General features: G+C 49.5%; 14 protein-coding genes across 14 annotated transcripts; 8 read left to right on the top strand and 6 right to left on the bottom strand.

Moving 5' to 3' along the window:
- Positions 1-593: 593 nt before the first annotated feature.
- Positions 594-7,238, top strand: B9G98_04134 (Protein URA2; the record flags this gene model as incomplete). Its single annotated transcript, XM_024810691.1, has 1 exon — positions 594-7,238. The coding sequence occupies one exon, from the start codon at positions 594-596 to the stop codon at positions 7,236-7,238; it is 6,645 nt and encodes a 2,214-aa protein (XP_024666459.1).
- A 117-nt stretch (positions 7,239-7,355) lies between these two features.
- On the top strand, positions 7,356-8,267 carry B9G98_04133 (hypothetical protein; the record flags this gene model as incomplete). Its single annotated transcript, XM_024810690.1, has 1 exon — positions 7,356-8,267. One exon carries the CDS (start codon positions 7,356-7,358, stop codon positions 8,265-8,267), a length of 912 nt encoding a protein of 303 aa, XP_024666458.1.
- An 11-nt stretch (positions 8,268-8,278) lies between these two features.
- B9G98_04132 (Cell division control protein 16) lies at positions 8,279-9,184 on the bottom strand (the record flags this gene model as incomplete). Its single annotated transcript, XM_024810689.1, has 1 exon — positions 8,279-9,184. One exon carries the CDS (start codon positions 9,182-9,184, stop codon positions 8,279-8,281), a length of 906 nt encoding a protein of 301 aa, XP_024666457.1.
- Positions 9,185-9,275: 91 nt separating this feature from the next.
- Positions 9,276-11,771, bottom strand: B9G98_04131 (V-type proton ATPase subunit a, vacuolar isoform; the record flags this gene model as incomplete). The annotated part of the gene is made up of 1 exon (XM_024810688.1): positions 9,276-11,771. One exon carries the CDS (start codon positions 11,769-11,771, stop codon positions 9,276-9,278), a length of 2,496 nt encoding a protein of 831 aa, XP_024666456.1.
- Positions 11,772-11,868: 97 nt separating this feature from the next.
- Positions 11,869-13,809, top strand: B9G98_04130 (Protein STB2; the record flags this gene model as incomplete). The annotated part of the gene is made up of 1 exon (XM_024810687.1): positions 11,869-13,809. One exon carries the CDS (start codon positions 11,869-11,871, stop codon positions 13,807-13,809), a length of 1,941 nt encoding a protein of 646 aa, XP_024666455.1.
- A 48-nt stretch (positions 13,810-13,857) lies between these two features.
- B9G98_04129 (Protein SPT10) lies at positions 13,858-15,132 on the bottom strand (the record flags this gene model as incomplete). The annotated part of the gene is made up of 1 exon (XM_024810686.1): positions 13,858-15,132. The coding sequence occupies one exon, from the start codon at positions 15,130-15,132 to the stop codon at positions 13,858-13,860; it is 1,275 nt and encodes a 424-aa protein (XP_024666454.1).
- A 122-nt stretch (positions 15,133-15,254) lies between these two features.
- Positions 15,255-15,842, bottom strand: B9G98_04128 (L-azetidine-2-carboxylic acid acetyltransferase; the record flags this gene model as incomplete). Its single annotated transcript, XM_024810685.1, has 1 exon — positions 15,255-15,842. One exon carries the CDS (start codon positions 15,840-15,842, stop codon positions 15,255-15,257), a length of 588 nt encoding a protein of 195 aa, XP_024666453.1.
- A 61-nt stretch (positions 15,843-15,903) lies between these two features.
- B9G98_04127 (putative hydrolase nit2) lies at positions 15,904-16,746 on the top strand (the record flags this gene model as incomplete). The annotated part of the gene is made up of 1 exon (XM_024810684.1): positions 15,904-16,746. One exon carries the CDS (start codon positions 15,904-15,906, stop codon positions 16,744-16,746), a length of 843 nt encoding a protein of 280 aa, XP_024666452.1.
- Positions 16,747-16,750: 4 nt separating this feature from the next.
- B9G98_04126 (hypothetical protein) lies at positions 16,751-17,227 on the bottom strand (the record flags this gene model as incomplete). The annotated part of the gene is made up of 1 exon (XM_024810683.1): positions 16,751-17,227. One exon carries the CDS (start codon positions 17,225-17,227, stop codon positions 16,751-16,753), a length of 477 nt encoding a protein of 158 aa, XP_024666451.1.
- Positions 17,228-17,268: 41 nt separating this feature from the next.
- Positions 17,269-17,589, top strand: B9G98_04125 (hypothetical protein; the record flags this gene model as incomplete). The annotated part of the gene is made up of 1 exon (XM_024810682.1): positions 17,269-17,589. The coding sequence occupies one exon, from the start codon at positions 17,269-17,271 to the stop codon at positions 17,587-17,589; it is 321 nt and encodes a 106-aa protein (XP_024666450.1).
- Positions 17,590-17,730: 141 nt separating this feature from the next.
- B9G98_04124 (Mitogen-activated protein kinase SLT2/MPK1) lies at positions 17,731-18,834 on the top strand (the record flags this gene model as incomplete). Its single annotated transcript, XM_024810681.1, has 1 exon — positions 17,731-18,834. One exon carries the CDS (start codon positions 17,731-17,733, stop codon positions 18,832-18,834), a length of 1,104 nt encoding a protein of 367 aa, XP_024666449.1.
- Positions 18,835-18,872: 38 nt separating this feature from the next.
- B9G98_04123 (putative exocyst complex component sec8) lies at positions 18,873-21,800 on the top strand (the record flags this gene model as incomplete). Its single annotated transcript, XM_024810680.1, has 1 exon — positions 18,873-21,800. The coding sequence occupies one exon, from the start codon at positions 18,873-18,875 to the stop codon at positions 21,798-21,800; it is 2,928 nt and encodes a 975-aa protein (XP_024666448.1).
- A 38-nt stretch (positions 21,801-21,838) lies between these two features.
- On the bottom strand, positions 21,839-22,897 carry B9G98_04122 (hypothetical protein; the record flags this gene model as incomplete). The annotated part of the gene is made up of 1 exon (XM_024810679.1): positions 21,839-22,897. One exon carries the CDS (start codon positions 22,895-22,897, stop codon positions 21,839-21,841), a length of 1,059 nt encoding a protein of 352 aa, XP_024666447.1.
- Positions 22,898-23,379: 482 nt separating this feature from the next.
- B9G98_04121 (Phospholipid:diacylglycerol acyltransferase) lies at positions 23,380-25,251 on the top strand (the record flags this gene model as incomplete). Its single annotated transcript, XM_024810678.1, has 1 exon — positions 23,380-25,251. One exon carries the CDS (start codon positions 23,380-23,382, stop codon positions 25,249-25,251), a length of 1,872 nt encoding a protein of 623 aa, XP_024666446.1.
- Positions 25,252-25,400: the final 149 nt, after the last annotated feature.

The raw sequence follows: 25,400 nt of genomic DNA, 5'->3' as shown, positions 1-25,400 counted from the left end.
GGCGACTTTGTCAGGTCGCGAGGGGTGTTGGAGGGATGTTATATTTTTCAGTAAAGAGACAAATTCCATGTTCAAAGTGCACAAAAGCTACCGTTATTATCATTAATTGCTATTTTGAAGCTATGGGAGTGTCAAATTCAAGCGTGCTCAGATTGTCACAGAATATCGCCCCAAAAAAACCGTGACGCAACCCTGGGAAACAGGCGCAAGATTTGCTACCGGAGGCCAATAAGATTGACACCACACACATTCCGAGCCATGCTCCGCCGTAAAATACACGTTTATACCGATGGCACTCGGCAATTGATGCAGGCAACCTCGCATGAAGGCCCTCATGGCACACCCCATATAAACACCTCAGAAAGACGAAAAAAACAGCACACAAGTCAAATCCATGTATCCGAACACAACCGTAAAACTTATACTCCAGAAAATTGCCAATAGCATCTCTTTTGCATGACATCGATCTTTCATGCATCTAACGCAAACGGGCGAGAGGGTTAGGGCTTAATTTTTTTTTTTCACAGATTATAATCTGCGCTGGTGACCCAATTCGTTCTTTTTCTTCAGCCATACGCTGAGGAACGATTAGCATGTCAGTCTGCTTGCCTATCTTTCCTCCGTTAAATGAGAGCCACAAACTCACCACGCTGGAGCTTAAGAATGGATTAACTGTTCAAGGTTATTCGTTCGGAGCCTCAAAGGCGGCTGCCGGCGAACTGGTCTTCCAGACTGGTATGGTCGGCTATCCTGAGTCCATCTCGGACCCGTCTTATGAAGGCCAGATTCTGGTCATCACTTTCCCGCTTGTTGGCAACTATGGTGTCCCTGACCGCAAGGTTATTGACGATCTGGTCCCTCAGCTGCCCAAGTACTTTGAGTCCAACCGCATCCACGTCGCTGGTTTGGTTGTTGCCTCGTACACTGAAGAGTATTCCCATTACCTCGCCAAGTCCAGCCTTGGAGACTGGCTTAAAGAGGAGGGAATTCCTGCCATTTACGGTGTCGATACCCGTCGACTCACCCAGGTGATCCGTAACGGTGGGTCCACTTTGGCCAGGATCTGCACTCTGGACAACGCAGTTCCCGCCCTACAGGCTCAGTGGCCCACAAATTTCGAGGTCCCCGAATGGCGCGACCCCAACGTCGAGAACCTTGTTGCCCGGGTTTCCAAGCCCGAGTCTACCCTATACCAGGTCCCCGAGAGTGTTTCTGTTCGCAACAAGGCTAACGGCAAACCCGTTCGCATCTTGGCTGTCGACGTTGGTCTAAAATACAACCAGATCCGCTGCTTTGTCAAGCGCGGTGCCGAGTTGAAAGTAGTCCCCTACAACTACAATTTCTTGGCCGAGCTTGACGAGTTCGATGGTTTGTTCATTTCCAATGGCCCTGGTGACCCCGCCATGATGTCTGATCTTGTCGAGCGTATTCGCAAGGTTCTAGACTCTAAGAAGACTCCCGTCTTTGGTATCTGTTTGGGTCACCAGCTCATTGCTCGTGCAGCTGGCGCTTCCACCTTGAAGCTCAAGTTTGGTAACCGTGGTCACAACATCCCTGCTACCAACTTGATCTCTGGCCGATGCCACATCACATCCCAGAATCACGGTTTCGCCGTTGATACTGCTACCCTGCCCAAGGGCTGGCATGAGTTGTTTGTAAATGCAAACGATAACTCCAATGAGGGTATTTACCACGACTCGCTGCCCTTCTTCTCGGTTCAATTCCACCCCGAGTCCACCCCTGGTCCCCGTGACACTGAGTTCCTATTCGACACCTTCCTGGACACTGTTGTCGACTTTGCTAACACAAAGACACTCAAGCCCGTCACTTTCCAGAAGACTACCATGCCACCCCGTGTTGACGTTAAGAAAGTCCTTGTTCTTGGTTCCGGTGGTCTTTCCATCGGTCAGGCCGGTGAGTTCGACTACTCCGGCTCCCAGGCTATCAAGGCTCTTAAGGAGGAAGGTATTTACACGGTGCTGATCAACCCTAACATTGCTACCATCCAGACTTCTAAGGGCTTGGCCGACAAGGTTTATTTTTTGCCCGTCAACCCTGACTTTGTCCGCAAAGTCATCAAGTACGAGCGCCCCGATGCTATTTACTGCACTTTCGGTGGTCAGACTGCCCTTTCGGTTGGTATCGCTTTGAAAGACGAGTTCGAGAGTCTCGGCGTTAAGGTGTTGGGTACCCCCATTGATACGGTTATCACAACAGAGGACCGTGAGCTGTTTGCTCGTGCTATGGACGAGATCGACGAGAAGTGTGCCAAGTCTGCCTCTGCCAACAATGTTGAGGAGGCTGTTGCCGCTGCTAATGAGATCGGCTACCCCTTGATCGTCCGTGCCGCGTATGCGCTCGGTGGTCTTGGTTCCGGTTTCGCTGATAACGAGAAAGAACTCCGCGACTTGTGTGCCAAGGCTTTTGCCGCTTCTCCTCAGGTTCTTGTTGAGCGCTCCATGAAGGGTTGGAAAGAGGTTGAGTACGAAGTAGTTCGTGATGCCTACGACAACTGTATTACAGTCTGCAACATGGAGAACTTCGATCCTCTTGGTATCCACACCGGTGACTCTATCGTTGTTGCTCCTTCTCAGACGCTCAGTGACGAGGATTACAATATGCTGCGTACCACCGCCATCAATGTCATCCGTCACCTTGGTGTTGTTGGTGAGTGTAACATCCAGTATGCACTTAATCCTTTCAGTAAGGAATATTGCATCATCGAGGTCAATGCTCGTCTTTCTCGTTCGTCCGCTCTTGCATCTAAGGCTACTGGTTACCCCTTGGCTTTCGTTGCTGCTAAGCTTGGTCTCAATATCCCCCTCAACGAAATCCAGAACTCCGTCACCAAGTCCACTTGTGCCTGCTTCGAGCCCTCGCTTGATTATGTCGTTGTTAAGATTCCTCGCTGGGATCTTAAGAAGTTCACTCGTGTTTCCAAGGAGCTGTCTTCTTCGATGAAGTCGGTTGGTGAAGTCATGAGTATCGGTCGTACTTTCGAGGAGGCGATCCAAAAGGCCATTCGCTCAACTGATTATCACAACCTCGGCTTCAGTGAGACTGAGGCTCTTATGTCTATTGATATTGACACTGAGCTGCAGACTCCCAGCGACCAACGTCTGTTCGCCATCGCCAATGCCTTCCAAAAGGGCTACACGGTTGATCAGGTTTGGCAGCTCACTCGTATTGACAAGTGGTTCTTGAACAAGCTGCACTACCTCATCGAGTATGCTAGACAGCTCACCACCTTCGCTGGCGCTAGCATTCCTGAGCAGCGCATGCGTGAGGCCAAGCAGCTCGGTTTCGATGATCGTCAAATTGCCAAGTTCATCCGCTCCAACGAGCTCAGTGTTCGTGATATGCGTAAGAAGATGGGTATTACTCCCTTTGTTAAGCGTATCGATACCGTCGCTGCCGAGTTCCCTGCTCACACCAACTACTTGTACATGACCTACAACGCTGATACTCATGATATCGATTTTGATGATCACGGTGTAATGGTTCTTGGTTCCGGTGTCTACCGCATTGGCTCCTCAGTTGAGTTCGATTGGTGCGCCGTTCGTGCTGTCCGCACCTTGCGCCAGCAGGGTACCAAGACTATCATGGTCAACTACAACCCCGAAACCGTATCTACCGATTACGATGAGGCTGATCGCCTTTACTTTGAGGTCATTAACCTTGAGCGTGTCCTGGATATTTACGAGCTCGAGTCTTCTTCTGGTGTCGTTGTATCTATGGGTGGCCAGACTTCTAACAACATTGCTTTGCAGCTGCATCGTCAAAACGTCAAGATTTTGGGTACTTCTCCCGACATGATTGATCGTGCTGAAAATCGTTTCAAGTTCTCTCGTATGCTTGATTCTATCGGAGTTGATCAGCCTGAGTGGAAGGAGCTCACTTCTATTGCCGATGCTGAGGAGTTCGCCAACCGTGTTTCTTACCCGGTTTTGGTTCGTCCCTCTTATGTTCTTTCTGGTGCTGCTATGAACACCGTCTACTCGCAGGATGACCTCGAGAACTACCTGAAGCAGGCTGTGGAGGTTTCTCAAGATTACCCCGTTGTTATCACAAAGTACATTGAAGGTGCTAAGGAGATCGAAATGGATGCTGTTGCTGTCAATGGTCAAATGATTATGCACGTCGTTTCCGAGCACGTTGAAAATGCTGGTGTCCACAGTGGTGATGCTACTTTGATTGTTCCTTGCCAAGATCTTGCTCCTGAGACTGTTGAGCGTATCGTCGATGCTACTGCCAAGATCGGTAATGCTTTGAACGTCACTGGTCCTTACAATATCCAGTTCATTGCCAAGGACAACGAGATCAAGGTTATCGAGTGCAATGTTCGTGCCTCTCGTTCGTTCCCCTTCGTTTCTAAGGTTATGGGTGTTGATCTGATTGAGATGGCCACTAATGTCATTGTAGGCAACCCTGTTGAGCCTTATCCCCTAAAGGATCTGCCTCAGGAGTACGTCGCTGTCAAGGTGCCCCAGTTCTCATTCTCTCGTCTGTCAGGTGCTGATCCTGTTCTCGGTGTTGAGATGGCTTCTACCGGTGAAGTCGCCACTTTCGGCCGCAACAAGTACGAAGCTTATCTCAAGTCGTTGATCGCTACAGGCATCAAGCCTCCCAAGAAGAACATCCTTCTTTCCATTGGTTCGTACAAGGAGAAACTTGAGCTTCTCCCTACTGTTCGTCGTTTGTACGAGAATGGGTTCAACTTGTACGCTACTGCTGGTACTACCGATTTCCTCAAGGAGCATGGCGTCGAAGCCAAATATCTCGAGTTACTCGATGACGAGAAGGAGAAGAATGAGTACTCCCTCACCCAGTACTTGGCTAACAACATGATTGATTTGTATGTCAATCTGCCATCTTCTAACCGCTTTCGTCGTCCTGCAAGCTACATGTCTAAGGGTTATCGCACACGTCGTATGGCTGTCGACTACGCTGTCCCTCTTGTCACCAACGTCAAGTGTGCCAAGCTGTTGTTTGAGGCCGTCCTTTTGCAACCCGACTTTGCTGTTTCTCCTATCGACTCTCAGCTTTCTAATACCGTTCTTCAGATTCCTGGTGGCCTGGTCAACGTTGGCTGCTATGTCCCTTCGTACAACAAGCCTGATCAAATCGAGCAGGTTCTCAACACTTCTCTTGCCAACGGTTTCTTGACAAATGTCATGCTTCCTGCTGCTGAGGATAGCGCCTTGTCTTCCAGCTTCACGCTCGCTGCTGCTCGCTCTACTTTGGCCAAGATCGGTATCACTGACTTCTTGCTTACTCTTGCTGCAACTGAGTCCAACTCTCAACAGATTGGAACTCTTTCTCAAGATGCTGGTGCTTTGTACATGTCTTTCCACTCAGCTCAGCCATTGAAGAATGTTAGCGAGGTGTCTGCTCACTTTGAGACCTGGAACGTCTCCAAGCCTATCGTGACCGATGGGTGTGGTGCTAACCTTGCTTCAGTCCTGCTCCTCGCCTCTCTTTACAAGTGTGCTGTTCATGTGTCGAACGTCCGCCGTGAGGAGGACCTCAAGCTTATTCAGATCACTCGCGTTAGTGGTCTCAAGGTGACTTGTGATGTCTCTATTATTTCCCTGTTTATCTCTGGTGATCAGATTCCAGCTGCCAAGGAGCACTTGCCTTCTTCCGCTGATCAGACTGCTTTGTGGGCCAGACTCAGAGAAATTGATGTTTTGAGCATCGGCCATGTTCCTGCTCAGGTTTGTGAGGTGCTTGGTATTCCTTCTGCTGTCGCTGGAATCAAGCTTGCTGTTCCTTTGCTTTCTGCTGCTGTTCGCGATGGCCATCTTACAGCTCAGGACATTATCACTAAGATGAGTGTCAACCCTCGCAAGGTGTTTGGTTTGACAGAGCTCACCAACGCTTCTGTTGAAATCGATCTTGATCGTCCCTGCGAGCTTGCTGAGTGGGCTACTATCCAGGCTGCTGCTAAGGACAACTTCCGCCTTTGCGGAAGCGTTGACCGTGTTGAATTTGCTGGCAAGGTCGTTGCGCTCGAGGGCTCCCTTGTTGGTGAGCAGCGCCTCGGCCAGGATGCTGGTGTCTCTCAGGACATGGAGGATCGTCCTTCTGTTGGCAAAGCTCTGGCAGATTCTCGCAAGGCTATTATGGACTCTAGAATCAAGTCTCCTATGGATACCTCGCAAGCTACTGCCGAGCCTTCTACCCCCGTTGCTCGTCCCGAGCAGTCTCGCGCTGAAGCTCGCAGTTTGTCTTTCACTGACCGTGATCGTCCTGTTCTGCGTCGGGAGCTTGCATCTCGTGAGGTTCTCAAGGACCTTTTGCGCCGCAACCCATTCTTGCGCAAGTCGGTTGTTTCTGTGCACCAGTTCACTCGTCGTGATTTGCACGATCTGTTCGACCTTGCTCAGGAAATGCGTCTTGTTGTTGAGCGCAAGGGCTCGCTAGACCTGCTGAAGGGTCGTGTTCTTGCCACCATGTTCTACGAGCCTTCCACTCGGACTTCGGCGTCATTCGACGCTGCTATGAAGCGTCTTGGAGGCAGTGTTGTGACTGTCACCTCCAACACTTCTTCTGTCCAGAAGGGTGAGACTCTGCAAGATACTCTGCGCACTCTCAGCTCTTACTGTGATGCTGTTGTTCTGCGCCACCCTGAGGAATCTTCGATGGATATCGCTACCAAGTACTTGTCTGTTCCTGTCCTGAATGCTGGTAACGGACCTGGCGAGCATCCGTCGCAGGCTTTCTTGGATCTGTTCACTATTCGTGAAGAGATGGGCTCAGTCAACAACCTGACAATTACTTTCATGGGTGATCTTAAGCATGGCCGCACTGTGCACTCTCTGGTGCAGTTGCTTGACCACTATCACATCAAGGTCCAGTTGGTGTGTCCCTCCGGTCTTGCACTCCCTCAAGAGCTCCTTGCAATGCTCCGTGCCTCGAACAAGATCAAGACTATCAGCGAGGTGTTGACTGACGATATCCTGGCTGACACCGATGTGTTGTACTGCACTCGCATCCAGAAGGAGCGCTTTGCCGATCTGGCCGAGTACGAGGAGTACAAGAACGTTTACCGCGTTGATAACTCTGTCCTTGCCAAGTGCAAGACACACATGTGTATCATGCATCCCTTGCCTCGTGTTAACGAGATCGCCGAGGAGGTCGACTTCGACCACCGCGCCGCTTATTTCCGCCAGATGCGCTACGGCCTGTTTGTCCGCATGGCTTTGCTGCTGATGGTTATTGGTGTAGACTTTTAATTTGTGTAGGGCTATTATCTGTTTACGGCGTTATTCGTCTATTTATTTACTTTAATTTATTTCGTTTTATGTGTATGTATTTATTTTTCTTCTTCTGACTTTGGGCCTTGTGACATAATGGATCGACGAAAACGACGGCCTCCTCGCCGTCAACGGCCGTTGCCCCTGGCGCCTCCAGAACTGGTCAAAACTGCGCAGGGGCTGGCCGAGCGACCACGGAAATCTCGTTGGGATATACATGCCAAAGGGTACGAGGAAATAAGCACTGAGCAGCTGAAACTGTCTGGGGAGATCGCTCCAGGCAGTCCGCTGCCGGATCAAGTGCCAAAACAGCTTCTTAAGATTGCCTCGCTACCTGATTTGGTTCCGGAACAAAGTGTGAGCATTCGTAAACTACTCTGTGATGGAGAGGATGCCGAAGTTCTCTCGTACCTGTCCAAGTTCGGATCGGTGGAAAAGCAGGGCAACGCATTTGTAGTGGAGAACGCCAAGTTAGCTGCAATTGCTTTGGCAACTCCTGGCCCGTTCAAGTTCGGACGGCCCGCAAATGTGGTATCGGCATTGCAGGGCGATATTTATACAAACACAAACACATGGTACGGGGATAGCGACACAGCAGCCGATGAAATCGTGCAGTTAAAGGGAAGCAAATTATTTTTGAGTCCGGCTTCGACAGACGGATTGACGCCACTTTTTGACAGCCGTTATGGTCAACCCCCACTATCTAAACAGCTGGCGAGAATGGCCAAACAGGCCTGTGATAAAGCACCGGCCCCGCCGTCTACTGAACTGGTTGTGTTCAACGCCGTTGACCAGACGGCTCCCGAGGGTGCTCAAGCTGTTTGCGGAGAAATCGAGCAGGCCTGTAAAAAACACGGTGCCGTCGTCGATATCCAATTCGTGTCCCCCAAAGATGGTCTATCGTACATCCAGGTGAGCTTTGCCAGGGCAGAGGACTGCACCAAAGCACTAGACCAGCTAGGCGGGATAGAATTTGACGGCAAACCGCTGATATGTGCATATAAATAAATACATAGGGACTAATTTCGACGTCTTCTGCGATACTCTGCGAGCTCCCGGCCCACTTTGGGATCCCATGCATGTCTCACGATCATGTCGTAAACTTGTTCGGGCATTTTTTCAAGCACAGCCAGGGTCATAGACTTGATATCGCGGGCTTTCAAGGGGGGAAATGAGCGGAGCAGAGACATTGGTTTATCTGAATTGAGCAGCTCAGTTCTGATCATGACCAATTGCGCTACAACCATGAGCAAGTTCAAGTGCGCACCGTAGGCCATTAAAATGTCCCACAGTACGAGCACTTCTCTCAATGGCGGCGTACACGCACTGAAAGTCATTACTGACGCGAATGCATAGAGGTTTGCAGTGAGTAGCTTTGATCGTAGATGCTGGTAGAGAGGTGGATCCGTCAATTCGAGAATAAGATCGACCAGATCGAGCCCAGTGTGCACTCCACTGAGGGTGGGTGTGACGTACAATGAGCAACGGGTAAGAACAAAATGGTTGAAAAGCGTGAATGCCTGAGACTCTGAACGAGACACATACAAAAACGGAGCGGCTATGACGTTCATGCCCTGAACATAAGTGCGGTCAGGGTGAGCAGTGGCATAGGCGTTGAGAACTCGAGCCAGCGCCTCTTCTGATACCTTTGATTTAAACATCGGGTCCGTTGCCATTGTCCTAAATGTATCGTTGTGTATTTTAGCGTCCGAATCACTAGGCCCGCTCGACACAAGCTTGAGGTACTGTTCTGCGGGGGGCAGCTCGACTTGAAGCAGAATCGTCCACACATAGTTGCGGTAGTGGCAGTCTCCAGAGCCATCGGTCTGCAGGCCATCAATCAGAACATGGTATCTCAATTGTTTCAAGCTTTCCTGAATCAAATTGGGTGGCTTGTGAATCAGATCGTTGATCTTATCCTCCATGGTGTGCTGACAAAAAAGTAAACAGAGGTTGTTTTTTTTAATAACTGGAGATGGTAGCATATATAGCAACAGCACGGTGCTGGTATAAATATTATTCGATCTGCGACTGTAGACTTTTGAATTCCAGTGGCTGGAATGCTACGCCTTCGCCCTCGAAATGTTTTGACATGGCCTCGACCCAGTGAAGTCGCAGTGAGTGAAGCATGGCAGAGGTTCCCTCCATACAAACGAGCACAACAACTGTTCCGACAAACCACATGGCAAAGAGACAGACAACCGTGACGACTCCTTTGGCTCCAGTGGGACCAAACGCGTTTTGGATCGTCATGTCCCACAGCACGGACGACAGCTGGTTGTGCGCTAGCGACAACGCCCACAACCGCAGGTAGGACGCAGTGTGGGACACACAATTTAGACAGAACTCGATGGTGTGAATAACCTGGTGAATCATGACCTCGCTAAACTCAAACTTCTCGTGTGCATCTTCGCTGTGGGCATCTTGGATGATCATTTCCTCGTCGGCATCTTCTTCCAGCGCAAACAATTGGTTTTCGTGCTGTTGCTCCTGCATGCTAGAATACCCCTGACGCTGTGCAGAAGTATTAAGCCGTCGCAGATACAATGGCTTGAACAACAGCAACCATGGCACGCAAACAAGTGCTACAAGAACAAGCAGGCCTTGCACGAATTTCTGGCCAGGATACAGTTGCTGTTCAATAGTCCCGGGGCTCAAAAACATATTGATCAACATATCAAGCAGTCCGGGGGCAGGCTTGTTTTGTCCAATCCAGTCCACACTCCATTTATACAGAATGGTAGCCGCCAAGTAACCAAAGATGCTCTGCATGAAGAGCACACTGGGGATGAAGTTGCCCACAACGTCCACCCATGAATCAAAATGTAGAGCGTTCACTAGTTGGAATACAAGCGAGTAAGTCATGTGCAAAAAGCCCATAAGAATAGACATCTTCATTTTGTAGGAATTGGTAAACAGCAGGTTGTTTTCCGCCCCATGCCAAGCCCAGTCAATTCCAAAGGGATAAGTGTGCCCCGTAAAGCTGGCCGAGACAGTTTCACCCGCTGCGTGTTCTGGCCATTTCCATCCAGAAGAAAAGATTGTCATTGATTTCGAGAAAACGTCGTTATACACAACCCCCGTGAAAAGAGAAAACAATCCCATTAGCAGAAGCACATAGCGGCCGCTGAACGCCATATCGAATATTTCATCACGACGCATTTTGGCAATTGTATTTTCGCGCAGTACTAGCGAAAGTGCCGCAAGACTGAGAATGATGGCATGGCCCACGTCACCAAACATAATTGCAAACATAAACGGAAAAGTAACAATAGCCGGCAATGCAGCATTGACTTCTTGATACGAGGCGATACCATACACATCGACAATTGCTTGGAACGCAGCGGTGAACTTGTTTGTGCGGTGGTATGTGGGCGGAGACCTCGTAGTTTGAATCTCATGGACCACTGAGGGTGTTCGTACGCCCTCACGCTCAGCAACTCTAGCAAGAGTGGCTTGGATGAGACCGATTTTATCTCTTGGTACCCAGCCCTCTGCAATTAAACTACGACGGTGGGCGTCATAGCTGAACATATTCAATGTTTGATACACCAAGCTCTCTTTAGCCAGCATGGCCTGCCATGTAGTAAGCTGGTTAGCAACAAGCTCGAGTTCGACACCTAGATGAGCCGTTGCCGAATCCAGAACCTTGAAAATTTCCGTCAGTTGGGCATTGGTAGTGTCTAGCTCTATTTTCCGAAGCTCGCTGTCGCCATCGACGTCGAACAGATGAGTATCCATACTCTCCGCCAGTCTGCGTATTTTGGCCAACGTGGCGTCACCATGTGTATAACAAACAAAAGAATCCATATATACGCCCGATACAGGCTGCTCGATTGGGAAATGCGTCATGTACAAATTGCCACGGGAAACTCTCCACGCGATACGCTCGAAAGCAAGATATTTTGTTCTTGGAATTGTTCCAGCCAGCAAAGAAGTACGCACATTGAAGTTAAATGCCTCCGTGTCCTCAACCAAAGGATCTTCATTACCCCGGTACAGCCCCGCTTCGAGCAGCGGGACGTTGTCTTTGTCAAAGGACGCGGGGTCGAGATCGGCAACGGATGTTCCAGAGTAGAACTGCTCACAGGCACGCAAAACCTGGCGTTTTTCCAGCAAATAGTCTCGGCGGTGCTCCATTGTTGTCCGGGAATTAGCCAGCTCGGTTATTTTTGCAGCAACTGCTTCAATCTCCGCTAGTAAATCGTCCACCTCTGAGGGAGGTAATAACGGCTGCTCGAGGATTGCGTCCGGCAGCGGAGCAGCAGGAACGGCAGCCACTTCGAGCTGCTTCATCAGCGTGTTCAGACCGCGCTTTGCTGCCTCGAGGCGGCGTATTTCTGTAATAAACGTGCGCTGGAACGACGTCTGCGTGTCGTTGAGATCGCGGAATTGCACCGTCTCTAATTGTGCGAGCTCGCCAACAATCTCCCGGCAGACCTCAGAAGCAACATATATTTGAATCAGCGCCATTGGCGCCGACCTAAAAATGTGCTCTTCTCCAACACTCATCTTCGGCGAGGGTCAAGTCGGATAAGCTGGGACGAATCCACCTGGCAGCTTAGTGAGGTAACATCAGGAAGTGGAAAGCAGCGAAGAGAATTGGGCGATGAATGCGTACCTGTTTATTGATTCGAACACCGCGGACACGCTTGTATCGCAGCCCGAGTGTGCGCAGGGTCCCAAGAGGGTGGCGGTGAAGGGCTACGAGGCTTACTTGGTGGAACAGTGGGTGTGCGCTCGTGAAGTCAATGGCGTTGTCTCATCGTACACGGGCAACTCCTCGGATATTGTGGTGGCAAACACGGTGTTTATGCCACAAATTGCGGACAACTTTGGTGCCGGCAGTCGCCAGATTTTCGATGCGTTAGGAGCGATGCATCTACTGCCAAAGGAAACAGAACATGGCTTGATGCTCGTGACGAATCTGTCTTCGTTGCCCTCGAGCTGGACATTGATTCCAATGCCTGCTGGAACGAGGTATGAGGACGCCATGAGACTGTTTGTTGTGAATGAAAACTTGCGAAGGCTGCAGTGTATGGGCCGCCTTGCCGTAGCTTTGGAGAAGCCTAGTTCCACGGCCGAGACGAAATTCCGGTCCATTTTCATGATCCATCTAGATGTACCTATTGAGTTTGCTGCTCAGGAAATTGTGGTGATGGTTCAAATGGCCCTGTACTACAGTGGACTTTTGGAGGGACATTATGTTGATGGTCTTTTGTGCGATATCACTCTGGCAAAGGCCCGCGATTGGTGGACAAAGTTTGGGCAACGACTCATGGACGCACCTACAATCAACGACCCTCAGTATTTTTCAATAACAGTCGCTGCTCTTATTGGATGGTTAAGCAGCATGAGAAGCCGATTGTCTGCGCTCAATTACAAGCCACCCAAGGACGTTTTTGACGCCAACTTGTTTTCTACTTGTATCAAACAGTTCCAGAAGACAGAAAAAATGCCACGGACAGGCATTTTGGACGAGAAAACTACTCGAAAACTTTCTGAACTCGCAGCAAATCGTTTGAAGAATTTCCAAAACGATTTCTATACCCAGGCCCGTAAAATCCCCAAATCCGCCGGTGCAGACTCCAATTTAATGGCGTTTGTAGTGAAAAATGCTAAAGGTGCTCGCTCTCAGTATCTTTGGCAAGGCAGTGGCTCTCAATACGAGCCTGTATCGGACCCAGGAGTTGGCGAAGAGTACTATTGTCACAATACCGGAATGCCGTTGCATTCTCTTCGCGTTGAAGACAAGGCGCTTGCTCAGAACAAGTTGAACTTGGTCAATCGTTTACGCAGCAAATCTCGCGGTCAAGATTTTAGAAAGCGTGATGAAAGCTCCGACTTGTCGTTCATGGGGAACTTCAGCACTACGTCTTTGGAGCCTGCTCCTCGTTTGGGGCCACTTTCGGCTCCTGCCTTGGTTCCAGCTCTACCGTCCCTTTCAACCAGTGCTCTGGGACCTCATGACACTGAAAAGCCTGTTCCAAAGGATGAGGCTCCTTGCCCCCGGCGTCTCGCTGGTAACCTGTCTATCGGTACACGAGACGATAGCGCACTCAACAAGAGCAGCTCTAGACGGCGAGCTATGCGTCCTCGTGCAAACAGTGTGAGTGTAATTGAGAATGTTTTACACCCTTCCAAGAAGCCTGCCTCGTCTGCCCGATTACATCTTTTGTTTCGAGAGGCCCGGGAACTGCAAGATCAAGTCTACGAGCGGCTGAACACTGACTCGAAGCGCTGCGAGGAACTCGATCATGAGCTTGAACGTCGAAGTTCTGAAGTCAACATCGAGTTCCGCCAAACCGAGACCATGAAGTATCAAGTCCACGCCACTAACCGCAAAGAGTATGCAGTCAAGGTGCGTATGCACGAGCTCGAAGCCCTTATGTCGAAGCTGGACTACGAGTACAACATTATTGGCTCAAAAGTCCGAGAAGTCGAACAAGCAGTGGCAGAGTTTGGCGCAAAAGTCGAGCATCTTGAAGGACAGTTCAATCGCGTGCGCGAAACCCCAACAAGTTTTTGGAGAACCTTGTTTGGCTATTAAAATAGTATTTATTTAGAATGCATCATACGATATATATATCATTTTTGTTCAGAACATACGGTCCCCGTTAGCTTGAATGAGCGCTCGGGCTATGGCGATCTCTTCGCCCTCGTGAACATGCTCATCAAAAGCGGATTGAACTTCCGGGTCCACAGGAATTCCTGTTTGGGCGGAGAACGAGGGCCGATACGAAAATCTTTGCAGGCCCATCCCTTCGTCTGCGTTGAATTTGAGAATCTCATCGTGGAGATCTGCATCAAGAGCTAGAGAGGGTGGCGCAGGCTCCACGTTCTCTGGGTTGTCATCGCCCGGCTTCTGTCGCTTATTACGCGTAGGATTCGTATCACGGCATCGTGCACAATCACGAATAGCAAGCGCAGCAGTGTCTTTTATGCGGGCCCAATGATATCGTTCGGCGACCATTGACGTAGTCTTGTTGATACCACTGTGGTTTAGATTGTGGACCCTTTTAACAATTTTGAGTTGCTCGGAGGGATCGGAAATCACCTCTCGGTCTTTGAGCATTAAGCGACCGTCTCTTAGTCGGTAGTGTGCCGACGAAGAGCGCAGTCTGGATTTCTCTTGCCTGTCGGCGTCTGGTGGGTACTTTCCTGTTTCAAGATAGTATTTGATGCGATCAAACCGCATTTCCCCCACCTCGTCAGGTTTTGCTCCTTGTAATTCGCGCCCCAACATCAAAATATCAACGGCATGCGTCATATTTTTCAACATAGCGCCCGAGGGAATGCGGCCAACACGTTTATATTTCAACACTTCAAACACTCTCCGGGCAGCAATATTTGTATCGTAAACGAGGTTGAATAATGAGAATGTGTAGCCTAGTCTCTGTGCCCAATCCAAGTAACATTCAACCATGGTGCGGCCAATGCCTTTACCTCGAATACCCGCATTAACAAGGAAGTTACCAGTACAGATACTTTTACAGCGATCAGGGTATGAAGGCGTCAAAAAGAATGTGCCCAAGCACTCTTTTTCCCAATGGTTTCGATTATGGATGATGGGAGTTCTTCCTAAAAGCATCACGCCAACGACGCCGCTAAACCAATAGTTCTGGAACGCTTCAATTCCCATAGGAGAATAAAATGGCATCGTGTCTCCTCGTTCAATTTCCATATTGAACTCGTCACATAAAAATACCAGCAGATCAATCGGTAGCTCCGCTGCCGACGTTATAGGATAAATAGTGGCGGTCGTCTCACCATCGCGTAGTAGCACCGTATAGCGATCTAAAGCTTGATTGACCGGGTGGCTCACTTGCTGGAAGGGCGATGGCTCGAGTGTGTTTTCTGCATCCACTGCCATTTGATGCCATGCGTGGCCGAGAGCACGGGGAAATTTTTGAGTCCGGGAGGTAAAAGTTACAATTAGTCATTTGGTTTGGTCGCATTAGAAGAGGTCGTGCGCGGCCGGGGCCCGGTTGCAGCCTAGAACTGTTTACCGAATTGAATGGCGTCGATATATTCATCATAGCCTTTTAGTTTTGCGGCCTTGGGGATCAGCCCGATCCGATCGAACCCAAGTTTGTCCCAAATTTTCACCGACCCCACATTTGTAACAAATACCATATTAAACATTGAGTAGGTGTATCCCAGCATTGGACCCCATTTGAGATAGATCTTGCCAAGTTCGTAGCCCGCGCCGGTCCCGCGGAACTCTGGACTGACCAGGAACCCCGCATTGCAAATGTGTCGGTTCCGACCATAGGGGAAGTTGGGCTTCACGTAGAAGCTACCCACAACTTGGGCATCGTCGGTGAGTTCTGTACAGCTGCCAGCGACCATGACTGCGCAAAATTTCGAGCACCACCAATTGTAGAACCCTTCGAGGTCGTAGATCTCATCGTCTTCGTGCGGATATGTAGTACCTTCTAGAATCTCCGCATTGGCCATTTCATGCAAAACGTCGAGAATTCTAGGCGGAATTTTATCTCTGTGGCCAACTAATCCAAATACCGTTACTTCTTGACCATTTTTGAGTGTGGTATGTATAGGTTCGAAGTGAGGAGGTTCCATTATTTCACGATCAAATCAGTAAAATGTCCAACAGGGAGTTGGGGAAACAGTGTCTTATCAAATGGTCTTGGCTGCAGTGGGACAGATGCGGTCGACGGCCAGCTTACGGGCTAATGGCGAGTTTGCCGCTCAATTGATCAAAAGAGCTGCGCTTAAAGGTGCCAAGGCATTGTTTTTGCCCGAGGCTAGCGACTACATTGCCAAGTCTGCTGCAGAGACTGTCGAGCTCGCCAAAGCCGTGGAAGACTCACCGTTCATGGCAGCGATTCGCAAAGCTCTGGCCGCAGTAGCTGAATCAACTCCCATTTACGTCTCTGTGGGAGTACATGAGCCTTGTGATGGGGGACAACGAGTGAAAAATACTTTGTTGTGGTTAGACCCCCAGGGCATGATAGTGCACATGTACCAAAAGATCCACTTGTTCGATGTTGACGTGGCTAACGGGCCTATTTTGCGCGAATCAAGGTCTGTGGAACCTGGGAAAACCGTCTTGCCGCCTTTTGAATCGCCAATTGGTCAAATCGGCTCTGGTATCTGCTACGATATTCGCTTCCCTGAGCATGGCCAGTACCTCCGGTCCCAAGGTGCCCAAATCCTGCTATACCCCTCTGCATTCACGGTGAGCACCGGCAAAGCCCATTGGCACCTGTTGAGTCGTGCTCGCGCCGTTGACAACCAATGCTACGTTATAAATGCAGCTCAAGCGGGCAAGCATGATGCTGAGGGTACCAGAGAAAGCTATGGGCATGCGATTGTAGTTGACCCGTGGGGAACAGTAGTCGCAGAGGCCCAGACAGAGTCTGATGACCTGATATTTGCCGAAATCGACTTGGAAAAGCTAGCGGGGGTGCGAATGAAAATGCCGTTAGAGGACCAGCGACCAGAGCCCAGCCCGTATAAATAAATATCTATATCGAAGATACGGATTTCTGCAGTAAATCAAACTGCACTTTCAGCTTCCCAGAAAGCCTTCTCTGCTCCTGCTTTATCGCAGAGTACATTTCTTGTTCTGCCGTTATCCGCTCGCGATAGTCATTGCCAACAGCCTCTACCGTGTTGGGCCACTCGGCGACAGACGCATAAACGCTTTTACGTACGAGGGCAATAGCGGCAGACGCGCTATCAATGGTATCAAGGGTTTCCTGCTGAACATACTGCAATTGCTGTAAAGTCATTTTCAGATCCATGGCGCGGGCTGCCACAATAGCTGCCTGTTCTGTCGAAGCGTCGTCCACGGGCTCTGAAACCTCTTGGTTGGCGTCGATCGAGTCCTGCAGAACTTTTTTCGCTAGCTCCACAACTTCTTCTTCGGTCTCACGCTTCTTCTGCAGCGCTGTCGCTAACTCATCAACCAACTTGGTCAACGAGCTTAACGGTGTGGGCATTGATTTTGTGGGCTACGGCTGCCTAAGCACCCAGTTTCATAATGTCGATGTTCAAGACGGCCCAGAATGTCCGCGCAGTGGTAACTCTTTTCCACAACCCAAACATTGCCAAGAGCCGCAATCTGCTCAATTACATTGAGAAAACCTATCCTGACAATGCCAGCCGGCGTTTTGATTTCGAGGTGAACGATCGCCAACCGACTAAGGAGCAACTAACCCATTTGGAGCGCCTAGCTCCGAAATATCGCAAGGAATTCGAAGCCGAGGGAATCCCGCGGCCCACGCTGGTTGATTGGTTCAATGGCAAGATTGCTGTCGACAACGAGTCATCCGCGAAGGAGATTCTGGAGGAAATTAAGTAGTGCGGATTCTGTGCAATTGAGAATCTTTGGACCTTGCTTTTAGATTGTTAATATTTTAGATGAAAGTAGCTTTGAAAGCACCCAACGCGGCGGCTCAATGCTGCTGGTTATGTGCAGAGCATTGCGCGGCGTGTCTCCATCATGAACCACAGAAAAAACTACGACAATATCTCATTTTCGGTAATCGATAAATACCAGCCGGTGCGTGTGCTTGGATTTGGCACCTATGGCGATGTCCACGAGTTCCGCACGTACGTCAATGGCGAAGCAGTGCCTGTCGCAATCAAGCGCATCAAGAGCGTGTTCGACAACGACATTCATGTTCGTCGAGCCATACGCGAGCTGAGGATTATGCGTCATTTCAGAGGCCATCCCAATATTGTTCAATTGCTGGACGCTGATCTTGTGGCCACCCCGCCATTTCAGGGCCTGTACTGCTATCTCGAGCTCATGGACACCGACTTGTCTTCGATCATTCGCCGGCCAAGCGAAGTGATCACAGAGTGGTGTGTCGCGAATGTAACATATCAGCTACTTTGTGCTCTCAAGTATATCCACTCTTCCAATGTTGTCCATCGTGACTTGAAACCTGGCAACGTTCTGGTGACCAGACAGGGGGTGGTAAAAATATGCGACTTTGGGCTTGCCCGAGGAGTAATTGGTGAGAGCTATGATCGTGACAAGTACACTAACTATGTTACCACTCGCTGGTACCGGGCGCCTGAGATCATTGTGTGTGTGGACAGCTACCACTACGGCCTAGATATTTGGGCCGTCGGGTGTATATTTGCAGAGCTCGTACTCAGAGAACCGCTGTTCCGAGGGAAATCATCACGGGATCAGTTTATTCTCATCAGCCAGGGCCTCGGTGCTCCACCACTTAGTTGGTACGAAACCACTGCTTCACTGAGCACCGCAAATAGAAAGTACGACCTCGCCGCGGTCATCATGCAGATGCCTGGGGACAAGGCGCCTACTCCACTGCGCACACGGTTCCCGGGAATGGAAAACGAACTTTTCTACGATCTACTTGAACAATTACTGGTGTACGAACCCGACAAGCGCCTAACTGCCTCGGAAGCCCTTGCCCACCCCTATTTTACCGATATAGCCAATGGCGATGAAACCGAATGTGAGCAGCTACTGGACTTCGACTTTGAGAAAATCGGTCGAGAAAACCTGAAGCACTATTTACAGAAAGAAGTGCAGCTAACCCGCGCTGTCGTACGTGGATTCGCTACCTAATTTAACTAAACCGGGCCTGCCCCATCCGACTAGTCAGCATGAAGGACATTGACCTGCTGCTGTACCGAGTCAGTGAGCACTTCAACGAGTTGCTCGATGACGACGCCAATCCGCTAGAGGCAGCGCTAGCATTGATGGACGAGTCGTCGATTGGAAAGGCACGCTACGCGGACGAGTTTGACAACCTGCAGAACGAGATTCGTACTTGTTTGAAGGAACAGGTCGACGCCAACTACCGCGGATTCAACTCATCGATTGATAACTACCGTGCCATTGTCAACGGTATACACTCGAACCATAACGACATTATTGCTACCCAGGAAAATCTGAAGTCTGTGGGGGATCTTTTGTCCAAGCGTAAGCCCATGCTCAAAGATTTAGAGCAAAGCTCGCTAAAATACAAAAAAATGCTGCAGATCCTGGATGTTATAGAGGATCTGAAGCAAGCCCCTGACCGATATGAGGCGCAGGTCTCCCAAAAGCGCTTCAATGACGCCCATAAAACACTGAGCCACGCCCTGGAAACCATCAACAATTATGACCTTTTACGCGTACCAGCTGTTCAGCACCTTCAGTCGTATATTGTGAATCGTCAGCTGAGCCTTGTTCCGACTCTAGTAGAGGAGCTGTCCGCTCATATATATTTGCGATCACCGTATACGTCGGATCGATACTTCCATTTCCAGATGGCCGACAAATCATGCTCCTCAGAGGAGGCCGTGTCAGATCGCTTACATCTGGATACCACTGAGAATGTTGCTACTTCCAAACTCAACGATTTTATCGGAACCTTGAGCAAGCCGCTGGTTGAAGATGCAGATGTCTCTGTCGAGCAGGACTCTTTCACATATATTCGATCTTTGCTTCTTACCTTGTCCAAGGTCGGAGCTATACAGTCGGCTTTAGAATCGCTTCAAAATAAAACGGTGTCAGACATCCGTCGTCTGGTTGAAAGAACTGTGAAGAGCGTGGTTCGACAGGCTAAGATCACTCCGGAAAAAGTTCAAGCGCTTCCTGGTACATTATTTGAGCAATTCAGATCCCCAGAACAAGCAAATCACATTGCTGTTCTGCAAGGTTTCATAACGACCCTTTTTTCGCGCTTCGGGGCAGTTCTTGAAGCCCATCGCGTAATTTACGAGGTGGTTACGCAAGGCCAATTGGGCAGTTACGACGTCCGCACAGTATGGACAGCAATGGAGCATGAAATCAAGCAAATTTTTGTGAGCTATGTCGATGATGGTCAGGCTTCTCGTGCAGGTGGACGTTCTTGGCTTTCTGTGACTTCCGAGTCACATACCGTGGTCAATGGGCCCGTATTTAAAATTGCTGGTGCAGACACAACAGACCATGATCTCATTGAGCAAATGAACGCTTTGAAAGTAGCCTTGAAGTCTTCTGTTCCGGGCCTGGTTGTGAATGCTGAGGAGAATCCCAATGAGGCACCTCTGTTTATGGATACACCCAAGGAAATGCATCTCACCATCGTCGTTCCTGCCAATGTTCTGAACGTTCGGGCCTTTATTGAGCCTGCAGCAGCGTTTTTGCAACGTGCCAACCGCACCCTGGGGCCAGCAGATTCTTCTGACCGTTGTGTCGGTCGTATTGACGCTTTTTTGGACCAGTTTTTGGAGACCGTGTTCTTGCCGCGACTTCGTCAGGCTCTAGAGCGCTCATTCAATGACGTCACAAAGTCTCTGAATGCTGCAGAAGTCTATCAAGACTACAGAAATGTTTCACAAATGCCCATTATGAACGCAGTTGTCTCACTCGTGGATATGCTAAACCTGTTGACAAGAGTTCTTAACACAGGTCGGACGTTCCGCGAAAATTATACGTCTCTGTTTGTTGATATGATGGATATTGTTGTCGACTTTTTCAATACCAAGTTCAACGAGTATGTGGCCTCTGGGCCCAAACAAACCAAACTCGCATACACTCTGGCCGTGGGAGAGGTCCTCACACCATTGCATCAGACGCTGCGAACCGAACTATCTGGGTCCCAGCCCACCGAACGTGCTAGTGAAGTTAGTTCCAAAGAACTCAGAGTGTATCTTGGCAAAGCACATTCTGACCAGAACGCCAATGATATCATGGCCCGGGATCTTCTAGACTTGGACTCATTTGGGGGGTTGGCACTCTTGTGCACTAGCATTGAATGGGTTGTTTATAAACTTCGTGAGATTCGCCAGACTCAAGCATCCAGTTCTGGCTCTTCTTCGGAATCTAAAGCTCTTCGTCAACGGGTCCGTAAGCGCTGGACGCTTTCGGATGCTCAAACCGCGTCAGTTAAGACTGGGGTCTCGCCTAATAAAGCAGTGCTAGCCGGTACTACCTTACGCAAGTTTGACAATGTTTTAACGACAATGAGCAACACTGCCGTCAGAGCTCTTCGCGTGCTTCGCTGTGATGTCATGTGCCGAACTGTCTACTATTTTGACCGCATGGTCTTGGAGGGCGACTATTCTAGGACTGAGGACTCGGAAGAGCGGGATTCGTACATTGAAATCCTTCAGCGCGAAGTGCACACATGTTATCGCCTCATGATTGAACATTTGCCCCGCACTGACTCTGTATTTGTGATGTTTGGGCTTGCCGCGTTGATGAACGAGCTGTTTGTCCACGAGAGTAACAATGTGAAATCATTTTCAGAGCGTGGACTGCGAAAAATGTTTAGCAACATTCTCTCTTTGCAACAAATGCTTAAATCGGTTGCCTTTGATCCCAGAGATGTCGACTTCAGCCGGGCAGTTGATTTCTATGAGGCTTTAAAGTTGCCACCCACGCGAATTATTGAGCTTGTGAGGTCCAAAAAGACTCGTCTCACTCGCGAAGATGCTCAATTGGTTCTGTCTATCAAGCATCGTCAAGATTTAGCCAAAAAGAGTAGCTCAGAATTGAGCAGCGCCCATCAGGTTTTTAGCGACCAGTTGGCCATGCTCCATTCGATCTTTGGCGGTAAATAATCAATCGACTATATAATAAATGAGGAAAAAGAGTTCTGTCAACCAAGCATCATCGCAAGAGATGCGAGGCCTGTGTTGATAACCGTTGTTGAAATCAAATCGCCAGCGATTCCCCCAACAAACTTGTTCACAAGTCGCTTGACTTGAGCTGTCACGCTTACTTTATCGAGCACTGCAGACGCAAAGAACAATAAGAGCGTGTGCTTACCTGTCGCGGAGAGCAGCTTGGTTAGCATCGAGGGGAAATAAGGAACAGCTGCCTTGACAAAAGTGTATCTGAGCAGAGAAACACCGGTTGTTGAAAGCATGAAGCTCAACGTCCAGTAAGGTTTGTTCATTGGGCATGTCCGTGGGAAAGCGTAACTGAACATGTGCCCGAAAGAGAACAGCGATAGCCCTGTCATGAAGGCATCATTATATGAAACAATGTTTTCGGAAACCCACGCGCCAAACCACATAGATACAGAAGCCATGAGTGTTCCAAGAAGACCTTCAGGGTCCAGATCAGGAGTGTATAAGGTGAAGTGAGGCCCAAAACTAGAAAGCACGAATTTGTCGATTTTGGTCTGAGCACTGAGAGCTGCCTTTTTGAAGGGGTGCCTTATATCGGTAGCCATGCCATAGGAAAGACACATCCACAACGCAATTGCACAAATTGGGTACGCACAGCTCTCGAGCCGAGCTGGATTTGGCGCTAGCTTCAAAACAAGGCCTGCTAGGCCAATGCGCTGCAAAACACCAAAGGGGCGAACGGTGATGGTTTGGGGCGATTTGACCCAGCTTCGATCAAATTGTTTGAGGAAATTGTACGATAATCCCAGCCCTACCGTCTGGATGTTTCTATAAGTTGACCGAGAACCCATTCCTGATACAAACAGAAATGTGGGAAATATCGTGTCGGCGTAAGTGATCCCATTTATTCCTGGTGCCTGGTGTTGAAGGTAATCAGAGTGATTCGTATACTCCATTTCATAGAATGTCAGACCGCGAAGTATATCGCGGGCCGGGTCCCTCATGGTGACGTTCATGAAATAAACAGTATAGTGATAACAAACCGAGCCAGAGATGCGGGTTGGGGTAAATAACACTGTGTCCATGACTAAAAAGGACCGTGTTGGGTGGGCTAGCTAGAATCCGAGGAAACTCACTTACTCACCGCAATTGGGTTTCGGCGAACAAGAAGTCTAGTATTATGTGTACATAGTAGTAACGCAATTCAATGTGCATCTATGCGGAGCTGTGAGGCCCTGGTGTACCGTTGTCTTAACTTCACCTTGCTACTTCTAGGCAGGTTTCTTTTTCTGCACAAATCGGCCTTGCTAGCTCAATCGGCAGAGCGTGTGACTCTTAAGACTCGCAAGAGATAAAAGTCATCACAAGGTTGTGGGTTCGACCCCCACGTAGGGCTTTTTTTCCATTCGGAATAATGGAGTTTTTTTTCTCCGGCTCTTGCCTCGTGGTCAGAATGTACCCCAATATACTTATAGCTAGTATTTAGGCTTGTTTTAGAAACACACCCTTTTCTTCATACCTCGGCCCGGTTCATCGCTTCCGTCACTTTCCTGCATTCAGGTAAGCTATGTCAGTGCGCCATCGAGGACATGGCAAAAAAGATGGCCATGAGCATGCGAAGTCCTCTAAGCAACAATCGCCAGGTGATTCTAAGCAAAAGAAGAAGAAAAGCCGAGGGCCGCTTGGTAAATTGGGCTCCATCTTCGTCCTCCGGGGCTGGCGCTTGAGTTTGCTAATTGGCATCGTCTTGGGCATTTGCGCCGCAATCTATTATATGCAGTACACAGGCAAGATCGGTTTTGATGATATTTCCCTGAACAACTTCAAAATCTCACACAGAGATCTTTTGCCACGCTCAATTCTTGAGGAATTCGATGCAATGACGAGCTCGAGCAGCGAGCTCAGTGACTCGTTTGAGGTCGGCGCTCACCTCGCTGGCGAAGGTTACTCTGCCAAACACCCCGTTGTTTTGGTTCCTGGTGTGATTTCCACCAGTCTTGAGTCTTGGAGTGTTACCGGGACAGAAGAATGCCCCTCCAAGCCTCATTACCGTAAACGACTCTGGGGCAGTTGGTACATGATCCGCACAATGTTTACAGACAAGAAATGTTGGCTACAGCACCTCATGCTGGACAATGAGACTGGTCTTGACCCGCCTGGCATCCGTCTTCGAGCTGCACAGGGAATGGAAGCTGCCGATTTTTTCATGTCTGGATTTTGGCTCTGGAGTAAAATCATTGAGAATCTAAGTGCTCTCGGATACGACACAAACAACATGTCAGTTGCCGCATACGACTGGAGATTGGGATTCCCTGATTTAGAGCGCCGCGACCGCTATTTCAGCATGCTGAAACGTCAGATCGAACTGAACTCCCTCTCGAGCGGCCAGAAAACTGTTTTAGCTGGACACTCGATGGGCTCACAAGTTATTTTTTATTTTTTCAAATGGGTAGAAGCCGAAGGCTTTGGTGATGGCGGCAAGAGCTGGGTCAACGACCACATCGAGGCTTTTGTCGACATATCGGGATCAATGCTTGGTACTCCCAAAGCCTCGTCTGCTCTATTGAGTGGCGAAATGCGTGACACTGTCCAATTGAACTCAATGGCTGTGTATGGTCTTGAAAAGTTCTTTGGCCGCCACGAGCGCCGCGACCTTGCCCTGTCTTTCCCCGGTGTGGCCGCAATGATTCCCAAAGGCGGCGATGCAGTCTGGGGCACTTTGGACAGTGCGCCTGATGATATCCTCACCAACGGCTCGCTGCCGTCGCATGGTAGCTACGGGAAATTCCTACGGTTCTCGGAGACTAAAAGCGCTTTCTCAGAAAAGAACCTCACTGCTGCGGAAACTACAGAGTACTTGCTTAATTTAGCGCCTGAGTGGTACCGAAAGCGAGCCAACAGCATGTTCTCGCATGGACTGGCCAAGACTAGAGCAGAAGTAACCGCCAACGAGAACGACCCGTCCAAATGGGTCAATCCTCTAGAAGTTGCACTGCCAAATGCCCCAGACCTCAAGATTTATTGCTTCTATGGCGTTGGTAAGCCCACGGAACGTGCGTACACTTACCAAGACTCCTCTAACGATACCTCGACGCCTCTCAATGTCACCATGGAATATGGCAGTGATGACAGCGTAGTTAGTGGAGAGGGAGATGGAACGGTCTCGTTACTGACCCATCTCATGTGCCATAAATGGCAAGAGAAGGACTCTAAGTTCAACCCTGCAGGATCCGAGGTCAAGATTGTGGAGATGCTGCATCAACCAGACAAGTTTGATCTCAGAGGAGGCGCCAAAACCGCCGAGCATGTGGACATCCTGGGACGTACTGAGCTCAATGAGCTGCTGCTGCGAGTCGCTGCTGGCCATGGAGCTGAAATCAGCCCCAGACTCGAAAGTAACTTGACCAAATATGCTGAGAAAATCGATCTAGGAGAATAAATGAAACTTTATATCTACAGTCTTCAGATCTCTTTGGAGTAAGTGATCTTTTTACCAGTTTTAGCGATAGTTGCTTCAACTTCCTGGAGGCTGAGGTTCTCGGACTGCACGACCACAGTCTGCTTTTCAAGCGAGACCTCCTTGTTCTC

This window comes from Wickerhamiella sorbophila (genome assembly GCF_002251995.1).
Source record: "Wickerhamiella sorbophila strain DS02 chromosome Unknown contig2, whole genome shotgun sequence".
Taxonomy (NCBI): domain Eukaryota; kingdom Fungi; phylum Ascomycota; class Dipodascomycetes; order Dipodascales; family Trichomonascaceae; genus Wickerhamiella; species Wickerhamiella sorbophila.
Note: the sequence above shows the minus strand (reverse complement) of the source record. Positions and strands in the feature narration are given on the sequence as shown.